At 37.4% G+C, this 16155-nt stretch overlaps 1 protein-coding gene across 9 annotated transcripts in view; it reads right to left on the bottom strand.

The window, feature by feature from the left end:
- The window catches only part of IFT25 (intraflagellar transport 25), a 44171-nt gene that overhangs the window by 9531 nt on the left and 18485 nt on the right, over positions 1-16155 (bottom strand). For 7 of the 9 annotated variants that reach the window (XM_058696007.1, XM_058696009.1, XM_058696008.1 and 4 more), the window contains 4 exons: positions 10834-10940; positions 8895-8963; positions 4922-4965; positions 2563-2773 (listed from right to left, as the gene is read on the bottom strand). In XM_058696007.1, coding sequence (XP_058551990.1) covers positions 2660-2773; positions 4922-4965; positions 8895-8963; positions 10834-10940 — 334 coding nt within the window. In that variant the 3' untranslated portion in view covers positions 2563-2659. Of the gene's footprint in view, positions 1-183; positions 700-2562; positions 2774-4921; positions 4966-8894; positions 8964-10833; positions 10941-16155 lie in introns of those variants that run through there. The other 2 variants (XR_009251980.1, XR_009251986.1) reach the window with 1 other exon arrangement.

Here is a 16155-nt window from a genome sequence, read left to right as displayed (position 1 = left end):
AACACACCTAGTGAAATGAACAGTAATACCCAATCTGTAAGAGTATGTCCTCAATTGTCTTTAAAATGTCTTACTTTCAGTTGGTTTGCTCAAATCAGATCCGAACATGATCTACACACGGCATGAAGTTATTGGGACTCTCATGCCTTTTTGAATCTAGAGTGGACCCCCTCCCTTAATTACCATTTTTCAGGCCACTGACTTGAAGAAACCAGGTCACTTGCTCTGTAGGATAAGCCACATTCTAGACTTGTCTGTGAATCGGTCGGGACAGGCCAGGTTATACTCCAAATTTCATGGACTTAAAACGATGAACCTTTATTTTTCCTTCTGTATGTCCATTTCACACTGGCTGAGAGGTCTGCTACCTGCCATCACCAGGCTCACTTCCAGACCCAGACTGATGAAGTAGTTACTGTGTAGAACGTCACGGCCGGTCGTTGTGACAGAGAAAAAAAAAAAGAGCTTTGAAGTGTCTCATGCAGGCAATTAAATGCTCGGCCTAGCAATCACTTTCCCCTCATCTCATCACCCACAATTGGTCACATGGCCCTACCCAAGCCAAGAAGGCCAGGAAGCATATCTTACCTTGTGCAGGGAAGGCGCAGCTCTGCACATTTCAGTGAGCTACAAAATGGCCTCTAGTCTATTTGCTTCCTTTTGGTGTCATTTTACTTGTTTATCCATCCCTCGTGTTTCCTGGAAATGGAAGTGAACTCTAGAACTTGACTCGATTCAGGCTCAGTAATTTTGGCATGAGGACTTCGGAGGCTGGCCTGTGTGCTTCATGTTGCATCCCATCAGGTGGCCTATAGTGTTTAATCGTAGTAGATTATAGCAGTAATAGCCACCACCTCCCTCTCCTCCCATCATATATGTGTGTGTGTGTATGTGCGTGTGTGTGTGTATATATATATATATACATATATATATATACATACATATATATACACACACATATACATACACACACACACACACACACACACACAGATAATGGGGGGGCAGAGATTGATTTTAAGAAATTGGCTCATATGATTATGAAGTCTGGCAGGTCCAAAATCTGTAGGGTTGGCTGACAGGCTGGAGACCCAGGGAAGAGCTAATGTTGTAGTACAAGTCCAAAAGCTGTCCACTGGCAGAATTCTTTCTTGCCTGGGAAAGGTCAGTCTTTGTTCTATTAAGGTCTTCAACTGATTGGGTGAAGTCCACCCACATTATGGAGGGCACCCTGCTTTACTCAAACTCCACCAATTTAAATGTGAATCTCATTCAAGAAAAACCCCCACACATAAAACATTCAGAATGTTTGAACAAATATCTGGGCACTGTGGCCCAGTCAAGATAATACACAAAATTAGCCATCATAAAGATATTTCACTAAGATTGTGTTGTGGGTTGAACGGTCTCTAAAAAGACATGTTGAAGTCTTAATCCTTGAATGTGACTTTACTTGAAAATACGTTGCAGATGTAATCAGTTAAGATGAGGTCACACTAGAGTAGGGTGGACCCTAATTCAATATAGGACTGATGTCCTTATAAGAAGAGAAGACACACAGAAACAGATATGCACAGAGGGAGAATGATGTGAAGACATACAGAGAGCGTGCCATATGATGACAGAGGCAAAGTGGAGCTGCGGTGTTACAAGCCAAGGCTTTCCAGAAACACCAGAAACTAAGAGAAAGGCATAGAACAGATTCTCCCTCAGAACCTCCAGTAAGAACAAACACTCAATTCCTTCATTTCTGACTCGTAGCCTCCTGAGCCGTGAGAGACTAAATTCCTATTGTTTTAAACCACCCAATTTGTCGTACATTATTATGGCAGCCCCAAGAAACTAATACGAACCCCACAGGCAAAACACTATGTTCTAATGCCATTGTTTCTATGTGTTTATCAACCTGAGATAACATTAGGTTTACGCATTTCTGGTTTTTTTTTCAATATTCTGGATTTTTCTTTTTTTACCTTTTGGCTATATTGGTTATTTATGTTTTCAAAGTCAAACTATATAATAAAGTACATTCAGAGAAGTTTTATTTCCCTCTAGTGTGTCTTATTTTATTCCTTACCTCCCCCACTTTTCCAAAAAATCAAATAATATCAATATGGTTGTCTATGGGAAGTCCGATAATGTTTTTCCTAATTCTTCCCTGAGATTTTCAAATCAAGGCAAAATAAAATTAAAAGAAATAAATTATTTGTTCTACAAGACCCAGCTCATGTCGCCTCCATGAAACCTTCCCATAAGTACTTTCTCTTTTCTGAATTCATACATTCTGTGTCTATATTGCTCACTTAGCCCTTTTCATCAGTTAAAAAATTAATGCACTGAACCTAAAAAAAAATTAATGCACTGATATCTGAGGGGCATCCTGTTAGATGTTGTGAGGACACCACGGATTATCAGTTAAGTTTTCACATATAGTCATTTCCTTTGTTAAGCTGTATATAGAAGAGAGAGCTTTCTCATAGCCTACATGGTGGCCAACACTTCTGACTAATGAACCAATTCCTTTGCACAAAATGGTGAAGAGAAAATAAAAACTGAAACAGATCGATGCAAGTCCCTTTAATAAAGCATATCAATGACAACTTCATGTTTAAATAAATGTATTGTTAAAAAATCATGCAAGTGTATTTTGTTATAATGACTAAGAAAGATTTGAGACTGCTATTCCCTCTGCAGAAACACTATGCACAGATGCAAAATGATCAAAGGCTGATATAATAATGAATCTCAAGTAAGTGGCGTGGCCATCCCGGGCCTGTAAAGGAAAAAGCAATATGAGTGCTTTTAGCAATTTTAGTTAACTGTTGAATGGCAGTTAGCAGAAGAAAGGGTTTGATGCAAGAACAATATCCTAAATATATAATAATATATAAGCTACAACACTCAGAAGAGAAGCCAGCTGCACATAATAGTGAAGTTGCTCTGATGTATTATCAGGCAAGTATCAGCATTGGTTTGATGAAAAAAAAAAAAGCAGGTGGAGCTAACAATTGCAACTTTACATTTCTGATTAATTTTTTTTTTTAACGTTTATTTATTTTTGAGACAGAGCGAGACAGAGCATGAACGGGGGAGGGTCAGAGAGAGAGGGAGACACAGAATCTGAAACAGGCTCCAGGCTCTGAGCAGTCAGCACAGAGCCCGACGCGGGGCTCGAACTCACATACCGCGAGATCGTGACCTGAGCCGAAGTCGGACGCTTAACCGACTGAGCCACCCAGGCGCCCCTCTGATTAATTTTTTAAGTGTCTTTCTATGGGGCACCTGGGTGGCTCAGTTGAGCGTCCAACTTCGGCTCAGGTCATGATCTCATGGTTCATGAGTTCGAGCCCCACATCGGGCTCGATGCCGTCGACACAGCCACTTCAGATCCTTGGTCCCCTTCTCTCTCTGCCCCTTCCCTGCCTGCATTCCCTCTCTCTCTCAAAAATAAACATGTTTAAAAAGTGTCTTTCTGAAGTATTTTTCATGTTTAGATTTCCCTTGTTTTATGATTCCTCTGACTATATACCCTGAAACGTTACTGTACTTTCACATTGATATAAGTTCTCTGGAAAGCAAATTGACAATATACATAAGCAGCTATAAACATGTCTACACTGATGGACCCAGTAATTCTATTCCTTGAAATTTAATCTTAGAGAATAATTCACAAGGTGACGATCATGGTAGCAAGAACATGCATAACATGGCCTCTGTAGTATTACTTGTAATGACAGAGGGAGGAAAAATGAAATCAGTTAACATTTGCCTATTTTCATACATTTAATTTTAATTATGAAACTTGTAACATAATATTGTTTAAAAAGATACAAAATTCTTCATTTTGATAACTATGTGATGCATATTGACAACTAGAAGAAAAAAAGTGTAATAAAAGCTGTTGTGGCAGGCTAATAAAATCATGGCTGATTTCCAGCTTCCCATTCCCCCTTACTATTTTCCAAATGTTCTATATAATTTTGCAGTGTTCCTTGATTCACAGTGAGTTCTGAAACAAAATACTTACCAGAAGCTTACTAATCATAACCCATTAGTAAAGATGGACAAAAACAGGCAGTTAATATTCTGTCTAATTAATCATTTTTCTGCCCCCCACTGGCCTCTCCAGTCCTTGGGCGTATGTGGGTGGTAGAGAAGATAATTAAGAGGTTTCAAAAACTTCCTACAGAATCTTTTGAAACGCTGCGTCCAGTAAGTTGTGAAGAAGGAAACTTAACTTTAAGCCTCATTTAGAGAAATCTTAATTAAACAAACACTATCATCTAAAAAACAAAAAACAAAAAAACACCCCACATTCAGTTGTTTTACTTCTTTGTGTGTTTGTCTAAAACCAGGGCCTGATAAACTAGCAGGAACAGAGAAACTCCTGATGAGGCAGCAGCTTCATCAACGGGCATTCATTCCACTTGACAAGCAAAGCCCAATGGAATGTTGTCGAAAAATGCTGGTTCTCTTTCCACCTCATCTCTCTTTGGCTTATTTGTTGCTGATCCTATGCTCCAGTTCCCCTTATGTGAATCTCCCTTGTCCTTTCATGCTTAAATTAACATCCGATTTTGGCATCTCGACCTTTTTCAATTCCTATTCTAAAAGGCCTACAGAACCAAATGAAAGAAAGCTAAGCAAGTAAATACTTCAAAATAAATGAACAAAATAAAGATAAATAAGTGAACTGTTTTATCCTTGCTGTCATTCTACGATAGACAAGAGCCTAGTTTATGAATACTATATTTAGAATATAATATTGAGAATAACCTTCTCTGTTGGTTGACTGGATAAAGAACCTATAATATAACAGGAAGATATTTATTAACTTTATGACTAAAGAGATAGATTTAAAATTTAAATACATTGTGCTGGCTAAAGATAATGTTTATCTCTACCAAGTATATTTACTTACCATAATTTCTTCATTTTGAAGCTGCCCCTCTGTGTGGACTAGATCTAAAGCAAATTTAACAAAAATGAATTAGGGACCAAAATACATGAGGACAGCTACTGAAATTTATGTTCAGCAAAACATGATGTCTGGTAAACTATAGTTAGATCAGACTTACCAGGGTTTGGGGGTTAAAATTCAATTTCAAAATAGCAATATGTGATATAAAAAGCATGAAAGATAAACTGTGAGTTCTAGACCATCTCTAGTAAGTATAAACAAAAGGAAACGGAAATTACAGTAAAGGAATATAAAGTAAGGAATGGATAAAATGTGGAAATCCCTTTTAAGGATCAAGCTATTAACAGTTATTATAGCCCTGAAAGGAGCCATCTTTTTTTTTAAGTTTATTTATTTTGAGAGAGAGAGGGAGCATGAGAGAGAGTAGGGAAGGGGCAGAGAGAGAATCTCAAGCCTCAAGCAGGCTCCATGATGCTGGTGCAGAGCCCGATGCAGGGTTTGAACTCACGAACCACGAGGTCATGACCTGAGCCGAAATCAAGAGTTGGATGCTTAACCAACTGAGCCACCCAGGTGCCCCTTGAAAGGAGCCATCTTATCACCACTCTCATGAATCATGACTACAGCTCAGTTTCTCACACTAAATTTTTACTGCGATGTTGAATTATGCTGCCCATGAATTGACCTTTTCAGGTATCTAACTTAAAAAACCTTTACTTATGTAATTTTAAAACATTAACTTAGTTGATCACAAGTTAATCACATCAAACATTTTTTGGAAACATGATTTGAATTTTTTTTAATGTTTTTTTAACTTATTTTTGAAGGAGAGAGAGACAGAGCATGAGTGGGGGAGGAGCAGAGAGAGAGGGAGACACAGAATCTGAAGCAGGCTCCAGGCTCTAAGCTGTCAGCACAGAGCCTGATGCAGGGCTCGAACTCACGAACTGTGAGATCATGACCTGAGCCGAAGTCAGATGCCCTACCAATGGAGCCACCCAGGTGCCCCTGAATTTTTTTTTTTTTTTAACGTTTATTTATCTTTGAGAGACCAAGACAGAGTGTGAGCTGGGAAGGGGCAAAGAGAGAGGGAGACACAGAATTCAAAGCAGGCTCCAGGCTCCGAGCTGTCAGCACAGAGCCCAATGCAGGGCTCGAACTCACGAACCGTGAGATCATGACCTGAGCTGAAGTCAGACGCTTAACCGACTGAGCCACCCAGGTACCCTGGAAATATGATTTGATTAATATAATAATAAATACTGTCATAATTTAGAAATTAACTTTCTTTGTATCAGAATAGTTAGCATGCGTACTTTTTCAAGGCACATCCTACAAACAGGGTAGTCTGTAGGAAGTAAGATGGTGCATGACTTTGTTTCCTAACCTCTTTCTGAGGTAATGAATAGTAATCCCCTGCCTGACCCTTTCTTCCTTCTCTAGTCCTGCTCCTGAGAGATAATGTTTTCAACTCCTTAAGCTTTTTTTCCTGGAATTGTAACATGTTTATATTCCATTCTCAATTTGTAAATGATTTACTGACTTTATATTATGGTAGGAGAAAGTTTAGGTCTCTTAGACCAATATTCTCTCCCTTTTCCTCCTGTAACTTTTCCCTCCCGCCATCCTCTCAATTTTGAAATCAATACTTGATGGTTACATTATTGCCTATATAAATGTTATTTACTGCTGAAATGAGTAATGGACTATGATCCCATTTTCTTTCTTACACAATTCCTCCTCTACCAGGAGTTAATAATAACCTCTTCTTTCATTTGTTTAGTTTTATAATTATGAAAAATTGGAAAATCTCACATACATAAAAGGAGAGAGGATATAATTCCTGTATATACCTATCATCTTGATTTTATACTTATTAACATTTCAGTATACTTAATTTATGGAATTTTTTTTGCTCAAGTATTTTAAAGCATGTTCTAAGACAACATGACATTTCACCTCCAAATATTTGATTATCTATCTCTAAATAATAAGGATATTTTCTTACGTAACCATAATACTATTATCATACTAACATTAAAAAATGCTTTAGGGGCGCCTGGGTGGCTCAGTCGGTTAAGTGTCTGACTTTGGCTCAGGTCACGATCTCCTGGTTCGTAGGTTTGAGCCCTGCATTCGGCTCTGTGCTGACAGCCGGAGCCTGGAGCCTGCTTCAGATTCTGTGTCTCCCTCTCTCTCTGCCTCTCCCCTCTTCGTGCTCTGTCTCTCTCTCAAAAATAAACAAACACTAAAATAATTTTTTAAATGCTTTAATATTATATAATAACCAGTCCACATTCAAATTTTCCAATTGTTCCCAAAATGTCTTCTTATGGTTGCTTTATTCAAATCAGAATTAAGTCTCTTTTAATCTTGAACTAATTCCCCCCCCCTTTTTTTCCCACGTCAGACTTACTGAAGGGACCAGAATGCAGAATGACACACATTTTGTCATCTTGCCTCTTCATGGTTTCATTAAATCTGTTCCTCTGTCCTCTGTTTCCTATATACTGGAATTAGAACTAAAGGCTTGATCATATTCAGGGTTTGAGGCTTTCACCAAATGTCTTTGTGATCTTTGGCTGTCTTTCGTTACTTATAATAAATCACTTGAAAACTGTGTGCATGAAACCAGGCTCACTGACTAGTGGATTTCAATAGGTGGCCAGGAAAAAGCTAGCCTTTGTCAGTATCCACAGGTCTTTTTTCTATAGCCATTCAGTTTCTCCAAAAATTAATCATTCGGTCTCCTGGCCAGGACTATATTCTTGGTCGCTGTCATAAATAGTAGAGCACAGAGGAGTTCCCACCATTCAATATGCAGGCTTCCACTTAAATCCCATTTTCAACTCCATGCCTCACTTAGCTTTCTCTATTATGCCTGGTCTCCCGGAGTTCTGAGCCTCAACATTCAGTGTTTCTAGTCACCCCTTGCAAGTGGTTTGTGGTCCAGCTTTGTGGAATAGGAGAACTTACCTAGGGCCCAAACATTCTATATATAGATATTCAACTAATCACCCTTGTTTTCTGGTCCTTGTCTCACTTGCACTTTCCATGGTACCTCTTACATTCAAATTCTAGACCTTTCTAGGGTTCTGTTTGGGCAAACTGGCGTGCTTCACACTGATATTCTCCTTGACACTCAGGTTATAACTTACTCCATTCAGCTGTACAAGTTAATTCTCTTCCACCTGTATCCTCTCTCCCATAATATCCATCTCTCACATCTGCTTTGATCTCCTATGAAAACGTTTTTGTTTGCTTTTATTTTTTGCCCTTGTAGGTTTATGCTTCCTTTTCCTTCCTTCTTTCTTTCTTCCTTTATTTTATTTTTTACTTATTTTTGAGAGAGTGTGCTCGCATAAGTGGGGGAGGGGCAGAGAGGGGTACAGAGGATCCAAAGTGGGCTCCATGCTGACAGCCAAGAGCCCCACGTGGGCCTCAAACTCACAAACCATGAGATCATGACCTAAGTTGAAGTCAGACACTCAACTGAGCAAGCCACCCAGGTGCCCTGACTCCTTTTATTTCTTTATTATTATTTTCATGGTATTTTCATGGAAGGAAAGGAAATAGACACATGAATGCAATATGTTGTGTTTAACTCGAGGAAATTCTGCTGATGATATTAAATAGTACCACTAATTAGGAAGGAAGGAAAGACAAGAAACGAACATTTACTGTCTACCATATGCCAGACACTAAGTTCACAAAAACCTTAAATGGTAGGTTACCATCTCCGTTTTTCAGATAAGGATTCTGAAACCCCCAAAAATTAAGTATTAACATGGTAACAGTTGCATAACCAGTAAGTGAAAAAGCAGTCTTGTATTCAAACCTGAGTTTTTCTGGGCTCTAAATAAATCACAAGAGTCATCTTTTTCCACCAAAATGCAGTCGAATTGGAAATATAGAATCAAAGGACAATACTCCTTCATTATCAGAATAATGCTGGTAAAAAACAAGCACATACCTCTTTCAATCCATGGCTCAAAATCAACTGGCTCTTTAGAGGTGCTCTTTTCAATCCTCAACGTCCTCACTGACATTGTAAGCAAACAAAATGAATAAAGTGTTAATTACCTACCTGATTTTATGTTGCTGTCCCTATATTCCTTTTTTCCTCTGTTTCAAAGTGTCAACCACGGGTGGGACTGCACAAAATACTGGGATCAGAAACACCATTGAAAAATCATCCACATACTCTGTTTGTCTGTAGGGCCCAATGGTAAAATGCAGTCTTATGTCACTATAATCTTATAAATGTACTAACAACACAAAGTTAGTAGAGTCTTTTTTTTTTAAATTTTTTTAAAGTTTATTTATTTTTGAGAGACAGAGAGAGAGAGAGTGCAAGCAGGGGAGGGGCAGAGACAGAGGGAGACACAGAATCCAAAGCAGGCTCCAGGCTCTGAGCTGTCAGCACAGAGCCTGACGCAGGGCTTGAACTCACGAACTGTGAGATCATGACCTGAACCGAAGTTGGACGCTCAACCGACTGAGCCACCCAGGCGCCCCTAGAATCTTTGAATTTGGTATCATCCAGAGTTTTTAGAATACTGGTAGTAATAATAATAATAATAATAAATTATTTTTATATTCTGATAATATTATTAATTATTATTATTATTATTATTATTATTATTAGCGGTCTTGGTCATAAATATTTACTAGAGAAACTACTGTGAGCCAGGCCTATTTACTCATTCACTCCTGACCATAATCTTATGAGAAAAAATATTACCAATCCACTTTATTGATGAGGAAACAGGCTTAGAGAAATCAGGCACCCTAGAGAAGTAAGGCAAAGTGTTCAATGATACACAACTAGTAGGGGCCAAAAGTGGAATTCTAACTTTAGGTGTGTCTGACTCCAGAGCCTCTAAAATTAATGTCCGAAGAGAGACTTAACCAGAATGTAGGCATTTTCCTTCTGCATTGATTTTTCTCCATTACCCCTAACCCAGATCCTTCTACCCCAGAACCACTCTTTTCTTTGTTCTGTGCCCTAGGGGGAGGATCCCTGTAGACAGCACCACTGGCTACTGGTCAGATTTGGCTAATGGGAGGCACTGGGAGGAAATTGGAGGGCAGTGGCGAAGTGAGATCAAGTTTTTTCTCCACTCCCTTCCTGCTTCCATGCCATGTCTTTGACAGTGGTTGGGTCCCTTCATGATTACAGCTGCTGCTGGGCCACAGGCTCCAGCTCCCACTGGGCTCCGATAACACTGTTTCCATCCCTTATCCCAGGAGTGGTAATGACTTATTGCTGTAGCCAGTTTCAGAATGTTCCCACCATCCCTGATTTGTTTCTTTATTCAGACCATAATTTTGTAAGTAATCTCATCAATAAATTCATTTGAACCATCTGGGATATATTGTTTCCTGCCATGACTTTGTCTGAAATACTTTATCCTTAAATAAACATAAGACAGGATTAGAATGATGTTCCAATGGGAGAGTCTCCTCCTAAACCCCTCAGAAAATGCCATTATTAATAGAAGAATCAAAATGATCCCATGCAAATAATCAGGGTTATCAGATTTTCAGAAAGAATTTGACAGAGGAACCCCAAGCCAAATGAATGTGGAATAAAGATGTTGAAGAACTTAGTGTTCTGGCAAGCTGGCTTCTTATGTTTATAATAGGTCTTTTGCCAAAGATTATCAAATAGTAAATTGCATGGAAATTATTATGCACTTTGGAAGGGTTTCAAATTTGCAATTTTAGAGAAGCTAACTGTGCTCAAGGCAGTTAACCCATATTCCTCACTCTCCCACCCCAGCCATAAAACTGCAAAAAAAGTTAGTGTTCTGCCAAGAAGTTAACTTGTTTTGCCAAAAGTTTACATATGTGCCCTCTGCCTATGGGAAAATTAAAAGATGATGAATAATCACATATGATATGCTTACCAAAGTAACTTTGGATTACAAGTCTTTCAATCCTTACATGTTTGTGAAAACAAATAATGAACTCTTGGGGAAACATTCCTGTTGTGGTCCAAAATGTATCTGGATTCCTATTGTTAATTTTAAAGAAAAAGAGAAAGGAAGAGCCAAATAAAAATGTTTAATCACAAAATTCTAGTGAATAAGTATTTAAAAAAAAATAAATGACCCTGGATTCTTATAATTCCTATCTCTTCCTTCTGCCTCTAATCTCTCCCCAACTTTAATAATTCTTCTTTACTACTAGCAGATCTATTTTTTAAAAACACAGAAACAGAACTGATATCGCTCTGGTCTGAAAGCCTTCAGTGGCCCCTTATTGCTCATAAACATGACTGTGTAGTATGGCATTTTACGACCCTGTACAATTTGGTCCATTATTAAAGTACACTGTCTCCCATCATAGTATCCTCTCTCATTACTGTAGTCACATTGGGCCAATTAAGATTCTGCAAAGACATCATATAGGCTCATGTTTCTGTGCCTCACTTAATTCATGAGATTCTCTTGACCCGAAAGCCTTTTTTTCCCTTACAAGTTTATTCACTCTTTGGTCCCATCTCTCAACCCCAACAAATCAGAATCACTTCCTCAGGCCTCCTTTGCACTTAGCATCGATTTTTGCATTGGTACTTATTTCTTGTGTTTTTATGGCTCCTGCTAGATGCTGACTTTTCTGAGTCAAACCGCTTTCTCTTACTTATCTTTATACCCCAGCAACTATCACAATGGCTGACCCATAGTAGATGCAGAATAGATGTGTGTTGAGAAAAAAATGCACTCAATTTTAAGTCACATATATAATTAAATATATAGTACTAAATATAACTATATAACTATAACTAAATATATAGTACTGCCTACAGAAATAACCATTTCTATTTTCTTTTTCTTTTTTGGAGGCAAATTTATACCTATGGTGAAATTTATCTTAAGTCTATAATTCAATGAGTTTAGACAATGTATATAGGTCAACCAATACCTCAATCAAGGTATATAACATTTCCATTGTTCCAGAAACTTTCCTTCTCTTTCCTTCCAGACAATTCTTACCTCCCTTAGGCAATTAATGCTCTGATTTCTATGACCACAGACTATGCCAAAATTTGGTTACTCATTCTTTTGTTTGATATTTTGTTAGATATTTGGATTGCTTCCAGTTTCTTAGTATTATGAATAGGTGATTACAAACGTTCTTGTACAAGTGTTTTTGTGGACATATTTTCAATTTCTCTTGGGTAATTATTAGGAGTAGAAATGCTGGGTCACAGGGCAGAGGTATATTTAATTTTACAAGAAGCTGTCAGATTTCCAAAGTGGTTGTACTATTTTACATTCCTACCATCAATGTAAGAGAGTTCTAGTTGCTCCACACCCTTGTCAACACTTGCTGTTGTCAGTCTTTTAAATGTTAGCCATGCTAGTGGATGTAAAATGGTGTCTTACAATGATATCAATTTGCATTTCCCTGATAACAAATGTTGCTAAGCATTTTTTCATGGGCTTTTTGGCCATTCACACATTTTCTTTTGTGAAATGCCTGTTAAGTGTTTTTTCTTTTATTATTAAACTGGTTATATAGTTGACTCTTAACAATGTGGGGGTTAGGGCTGCCGACCTGATACGCAGTCAAAATCTATGTATAACTTTTTTTTTTTTTTTAATTTTTTTTCAACGTTTTTTATTTATTTTTGGGACAGAGAGAGACAAAGCATGAACGGGGCAGGGGCAGAGAGAGAGGGAGACACAGAATCGGAAACAAGCTCCAGGCTCCGAGCCATCAGCCCAGAGCCCGACGCGGGGCTCGAACTCACGGACCGCGAGATCGTGACCCGGCTGAAGTCGGACGCTTAACCGACTGCGCCACCCAGGCGCCCCTCTATGTATAACTTTTGACCCCCAAAACCTAACTACTAATAGCCTAGTATTTACCAGAAGCTTTACTGACAACACAATCAATTAACACATATTTTGTATGTTATATGTACTATATAATGATACAATAAAGTAAGCTAGAGTAAAAAATATGTTAAGAAAATCTGCAGGAAGAGAAAATATGTTTACACCACTGTACATATATTTATTCAGAAAAAAATCCCATGCAGTTCAAACCCATGTTGTTCAAGGGTCAACTGTACATTACTATATATTTTTGTAGGAGTCCTTTGTGAAATAATATGTATTGTGTATATTTTTTTCCAGTCTGTAGTTTGCCTTTTCCTTTTCCTCCTTGTGTCTTTCAATGGGTAGAAGTTTTATTTTTGGTGAAGTCCAGTTTTACAACTTTTTTCTTTTATGTTTAGTGATTTTTACGTCCTAAGAAATCTTTGCTTACCCCATTGTCATGAAGGTACATTCTAATGTTTTCTTCTCGAAGCTTAGTAATTTTAGCTCTGAGTGGAGATCTATGATCCATCTTGAATTAACTTTTGTGTTTGGTATAAGGTACGGGCAGAGGTTCATTTTTATTTGTATGTTTATTCAGTTGTTCCAGCACCATTTACTAAAAGACTTTCCTTTTCTTATTTAATTGCTTTGATGTCTTTGCCTAAAATTAATGGACTGTATATGGGTAGATCTATTTCTGCCTCCTCCATTTTATTCCATTGTTCTGTTTCTATATCCTTAGCCTTCTGTTGAAAATTAATTGACCTTGGGGCATCTGGGTGGCTCAGTCAGTTAAGCATCTGACTTCAACTCAGGTCATGATCTCACAATTCGTGGGCTCAAGCCCCGTGTAAGGCTCTGTGCTGACAGTTCAGAGACTGGAGCCTGCTTCAGATTGTATCTCCCTCACTCTCTGCCCCTCCCCTGCTCATGCTTTCTCTCTCTCTCTCTCAAAAATAAATAAACGTTAAAAAAATTTAAAAAAGAAATAAAATTAATTGACCTTGCATAAGTGGGTCTATTTCTGGGCTTTCTATTCTGTCCCACTGATATAGATACCTATCTTTACAAAAATATCACACTGTTTTGATTACTGTAAGTTATTTTTAAATCTTGAAATCAAATCACATGTGCTCAAACTTTCTTCTTTTTCAAGATTATTTTGACTAGACGAGACCCTTGCATTTCCATATACATTTCAGAATCAACTTGTGTTTTATGCAAAAAGTCATTTGAGATTTTAATCGACATTGTGCTGAATCGATGGTTATGTTAGGGAGAAATTGCATCTTGACAATATGAAATTTTCCAATCATTAATGTAGTGCATTTTTTTCATCTATTTAGTTATTTAATTTTTCTCAGCAACATTTTATAGTTTTCAGTGTAAATGTTTGCATATCTTATTAAATTTATTCTTAACTCTCTTATATTTTAACTGCTATTGTAAATGGAATTTTTTAAACTTCAGTTTCCAAATGTTTCCTGCTATTATATAGTAATACAGTTGATTTTTATATATTGACCTTGCTAAATTTACTTATTAGCTCTAGTAGGCTTTCTTTGGTAGATTCCTTGTTTTTTGTAGATTCAGATGAAACAATGCAATCTGTGAACAGAGACAATTTTATTCCTTCTAATATTTATGCCTTTTATATCTTTTTTTTCCCTTATTGCATGGTTTAAAACCTCCAGGACAATGCTGAATAGAAATGGTGAGAGCAAACATTCTTGCTCTATTTCCAATCTCAGGGTGAAAGCATTTATTATTTCAGCACTAAGCTGAATGTGTTTAGTAGATGACTTTATCAGACTGGTTAATCTGATTGGTTGCTAAGAATTGTTATCATAAATGAATGTTGGATTTTGTCAAAATCATCTATTGGGATGATCATCTGATTTTTCCCCCTCGTTCTGGCAATGTGGTGAATTACACCCAACCTTGTATTCCTATGATAACGTGGTAAATATGCCAACCTTGCATTCCCAGGATTAATTCCATTTGCTGAATTCAGTTTATAAGGATTTTTGTGTCTATGTTCATAAAGAATATTGTTCTTTAATTTTCCTTTCTTGTTTCCTTTCCTTCCTTTCCTTTCCTTGTAATGTTTTTATCAGATTTTATTTTCAGGGTTACACTGTTCTCATAAAAAACAATTTGAGAAATGTTTCTTCCTCTATTTTTGAAAGATTTATACTATTTCTTCCTCAAAATATTTGATAGACTTTACAATAGCTACATGGCTATTCAAATACCCTTTTTCATCTTTTGTCATTTTTATAGGTTGAGTTTTTCAAGGAATCTGTCCATTTAAGTCGTCAAATTTATTAGCCTAAATTTTTTCTTTTTTAATTAAAAACATTTTTTAATGCTTATTTATTTTTGAGAGAGAGAGAGAGAGAGAGAGAGAGAGAGCGCGCGCACAAGTGAGGGAGGGGCAGAAAGAGTGGGAGGGACAGAATCCAAAGCAGGCTCCAGGCTCTGAGCCATTCAGTGCAGAGCCTGATGTGGTGCTCAAACGCATGAACCGTGAGATCATGACCTGAGCCGAAGTTGGATGCTTAACTAACTGAGCCACCTAGGCGCCCCAATGGAAAATAATTTTAAATTGAGGTATAACTGACATCTAACATATTAATTTCAGGCATACAACATAATGATTTAATATCTTCAATTTGTCCTTGATAGTGACTTATTAATCTTTTAGAAGCTGTACTGATATTGTTTTTAAAAAATGTTTTTAATGTTTATTTATTTTTGAGAGAGAGAGAGAGAGACAGAGCACAAGCAGGGGAGGGGCAAAGGGAGAGGGAGACACAGAATCTAAAGCAGGCTCCAGGCTCTGAGCTGTCAGCAAAGAGCCCAACATGGGGCTTGAACCCATAAACTGTGAGATCATGACCCAAGCCGAAGTTGGATGCTTAACTGACTGAGCCACCCAGGGAACCCAATATTGCTTCTTTCATTGCTGGTACTGGTAATTTATATTTTCTCTATTCTTTCTTGGTCAATCTTACTAGTGGCCTATAACTTTTATTAATCCTTTCAGATAATCAATTTTGGCTTTGTTAATTTTTTCTAATTGTCTATTTTCTATTTCATCGATTTCTGCTCTTTATTATTTATTTTCTTCTACACTCTTTGGGTATACTTTGCTCTTCTTTATCTAGCTTCCTAAGGTGGAAATTTATTTGTTGGTTCTTAAAAATTCTTTATAATAGAAAATATTTATGCTATAAATTTCCCTGGAATCACCCACGTTAGCTGCATCTACAAATGTGAATATATTGTGTTTTCATCATCATTCAGTTAAAAATATTTTCTAATATACCTTGTGATTTCTTCTTTGACCCATGGGTTATTTAGAAGTGCCATGCTTAAAATCTAAGTTTCAGAGAT

Source organism: Neofelis nebulosa, chromosome 2 (assembly GCF_028018385.1).
Source record: "Neofelis nebulosa isolate mNeoNeb1 chromosome 2, mNeoNeb1.pri, whole genome shotgun sequence".
NCBI lineage: Eukaryota > Metazoa > Chordata > Mammalia > Carnivora > Felidae > Neofelis > Neofelis nebulosa.
This window is presented reverse-complemented; position numbering and strand designations above follow the sequence as displayed.